Source organism: Quercus suber, unplaced genomic scaffold, assembly GCF_002906115.3.
Source record: "Quercus suber isolate HL8 unplaced genomic scaffold, Cork oak 2.0 scaffold_448, whole genome shotgun sequence".
Lineage (NCBI taxonomy): Eukaryota > Viridiplantae > Streptophyta > Magnoliopsida > Fagales > Fagaceae > Quercus > Quercus suber.
The window spans coordinates 552,217-555,711 of NW_027069899.1; the positions used below are offsets into that span (position 1 = coordinate 552,217).

The 3,495-nt window shown below is 31.6% G+C and overlaps 2 protein-coding genes across 2 annotated transcripts in view; both read left to right on the forward strand.

Moving 5' to 3' along the window:
- LOC112025718 (uncharacterized) overlaps positions 1-1,674 on the forward strand; it is a gene marked incomplete in the record, with an annotated part of 24,819 nt that extends 23,145 nt beyond the window's left edge. Inside the window, 2 exon segments of the mRNA XM_065762213.1 lie at positions 1,308-1,409; positions 1,535-1,674. Coding sequence (XP_065618285.1) covers positions 1,308-1,409; positions 1,535-1,645 — 213 coding nt within the window.
- Positions 1,675-2,614: 940 nt separating this feature from the next.
- LOC112016066 (uncharacterized) lies at positions 2,615-3,277 on the forward strand. Its single transcript, XM_024048564.2, has one exon. It carries the CDS (start codon positions 2,770-2,772, stop codon positions 2,968-2,970), a length of 201 nt encoding a protein of 66 aa, XP_023904332.1. The 5' UTR covers positions 2,615-2,769; the 3' UTR covers positions 2,971-3,277.
- The last annotated feature ends 218 nt before the right edge of the window (positions 3,278-3,495 follow it).

Genomic DNA, 3,495 nt, shown 5'->3' on the forward strand with positions numbered 1-3,495 from the left:
CGGCTGATTGTTTCTTCTCTATATTATATATGAGTTAAATTCAAATTACACTGGTATAACTTCTATTCATGTCACACCACTCATTACTTTTTATTGGATTATTTTTTTTTTTTTTGAAAAATTTACTATTGGATTATAACATCTCCTTATATCTCTCATGCTTGCAAAATATTAAGATGATTAGAGATCAATAACTAAACTATCTCATTTGTAACATGATCAAATTTTATTTATATGTTTATTCATAAAAAGTTATATTTTTATTTATTTTTGTATCTGAAAATTATGCACATAACATAAGTTTATGGATTGGATAGTAAATATCATTCAATTAACATGAAATTCAGTGTGTGTGTTGAGAATAAAGAGAAAATGTAATCCACCAGTGGGATTGTCAAAATATTAATCTAATAAAAAGTTATTAAGTAGTGTAACGTTAACTTTAGTTCATTTCCTGTTGGATTTTAGTTGTTCTTTTATTACTAAATATTGCCAGCATAATGTATTTGTCATTTCTGGTTAAAAATCGTACTATTTAAAAAAAAAAAAAATCATGTTCATATATATATATTGCTTTTTTTTTTTTGGGGGGGGGGGGGGATGCTGGGATTCAGTTAGTGTTGGATTTTAATTGTTCTTTATTTCTAAATTTTACGGCCAGTGTGTTTGTCAGTTCTGGTAAAAAAATCGTACTGTATCATGTTCTGATAGCAAATTGGAATATGCTCGAATGTATATTCAAAAGTTGTGTTCTAAGCACAATAACCTTGTGTATAACAAATAGGCCAAATTAGACCACCTTCCCTTGAGGTTTATTGAAATGAGACTCCTCCAAACATTTGTATGAATAACCCCCTTGAGGTATGTATAAATGCAATAGTTAACTCCCTGCCCTCTCAAACTATGATTAAACCAACAGAATATTCCATTTTAAAAATGATTCTTACCCAAACTATGAACTAAATGACACTCGCTTCCCTTGAGGTTTGTGAATGCATGACACTCTCTCTCCCCACCCCAACCACACCCCCCCCCCCCCCCCCAACAAAAACATCTATAAATTAATAGGAATCAATAATAAAATGGAAACTGCTAGTGAAAACTTGCATTTAAACAAATCTCAAGGGAGGAGTGGTATAAAACTTCAATGGAGGTTTGTGTAATTGACCCTAATGAATATATATAAAGAATATGAACAAGTTAGATGACAGATATTGTTTTTTTTTTAATTTCTTGTTATGCATTTATTTTTCTTCTCAATTTGTATTCCAACTATTTCAAACTGTCTCTGCCTTCTAATTCTATAGGTGCTATTTCCAATTCTCTGCTCTGAATTAGAACATGCAGCAGCTTCTCAGGATATATTGAAGATAAAAGCTTGTTTGTTTTCAGTTTGCACTTCCCTTGTGGTAATTATCTTACACTGTCAACGTATACCCGTGCATTTGAGAACTGTTGGTTTTCTCATATGCTTCAACTATAAGTAAATTTGATTCATACCACAGCTAATATAAAGGTTTCTTCTGGTTTGTAGATTAGGGGCAGCGATTCAGTTATGCATCCTGTTATGCTCAAGATTAGGAAGATGCTAGAAACAGTTCTCTTATGGCCTTCACTGAATGGGGATGAAGGTATAACTAATTAATTTCCTTTTCCCATCTTTCTTCTGATACCTTATTTTTATTGGAGTAATGGCTGTTAAGAATACTCTTCCTTCAGTTGCCAATGTTACTAATTATTGTAGGCGGCATTACAAATTAGGAGTTTAATAGTAAAATATTTTTTATTCTAACTATTAACATTATTTCTTTCAAAAAAAAAATATATATATATATATATATTTTCTGTAGTGTTCTCTATGTCAAGGGTTTGAAATTTTTGAGACTTAACGACTTCTACATTTTTTTTTTAATTAAAAAAAAGGGTGGTTACTGGTTAGCAGTTAGCACTTAGCATGTGAGGGATTGGAATTTTGTTTTGTTTAGACTTTTAGACTTAAGCCTTACACCACATGTTTTGTTTGGTTGACCCATAAACATAAATTGTGCAAAAAAACTGAATTTGGTAAAAGTCTCTTCAGCGTCGCTTTTTAGACCCAGGACCAGGTTAACATAACAGTCTTCCTTCCTAGTTCTTCCTGTGGGCGGCGGGCAGCATTTATTACTTTTCCAGTTTTCCAAAACAGGGCACCCATACCACCCTTTTTTTTTTTTTTTTGGAATTATCACTTTCCTCATCTATTCCTATTATTTTATGAGTAATGTTATTTTTTCACAATATTCTTGCCTAATCAATAATTGTAACAGGGGTAAGAAGTTGGCAGTGTCGGAAACAATTTATTTAATTTTTTAATAAAAATATTATAAATAAAAGAGTTAAAATTAAATAAAATAAATAGTTAACTTATGTGAAACTAATAAATAGTATATCAGACTATCAGTATGATTTAGCAATAATATATTATTATACAAAATTATGTCGATGGTAGTTATTTTATTACCATTACTTTTAGATTTTTGTTGAAAAAAGAAAAAGAAAAAAAAAAAAAAGTGACTTTCACTATTGGACATATAAAGAAAAAAAAAAAGATTAGAAACCACTATAAATATAACATCATTATACATCGCACAATAATACTCCTAAACAAAAACAAAACAAAGGCACAAGTAGAATCAATCAACAGACAAAACCGATCATCCACAAAAACAGCTTGTAGAAAGAAGAGTGAAGAAGTTTTGACCTTGTGGTGCTGCTATTTGTTGAAATTCAATGCTGCAACTATTCTTCGCTGTGGCCTTCTCGGCTGTACCTTTGACTCTGTACGTACCGCCGATCCGAAGCCTAAATCTGTTCGTGGAGACCATAGAAGAGCTTCTTCGCCAGACCACAACCTATACAGTCAGAGCCTATCCTCGTCTACGCCTTGCTTTTTCTCGTATCCTCAACTCTATTATCCACTTAACCAGGTAGACTCTTTTTCATTCAACCCCACAATCAAAAATTGTATAAATTTAAGACCCAGCTCAATTATTGTCTGCTTATTTTTGGTGGGTTTGTTGTAATTTGTGGGATTTTTTTTTTTTTGAGGGGGGATTTAATCTTCGAGATGATTCATGATTTACTTTGTTGTACATGGATGTGGGGTTGTTGTTGCAACTTGCAAATGACCCATAATAATATCAATTGGGTTTTTTTATTAGAGCTCAAAGTTTTTGTAGTTCTTTGATTTGTGGGATTATGGTTGTGCCTGTAATAATATTACTCATGGTTCTTGTAATTTGTTGAACTAATTGATGGGGTAAATTTTGATGGTTGGATCCTGAATAAGGATTTGTTCTTGAGGAGAAATTGAATGCTGAGCTAATTTAGTTTTTTTTTTTTTTTTTTTGGGTCTTTTAAAATTATCATAGTTTTAGCCTAAGTGCTACTTTGCCCAACAATCAGATGGATGATGTTAGAAATTGTGGCGTCAGATTCTTCTGTCTTTTGGAGAAA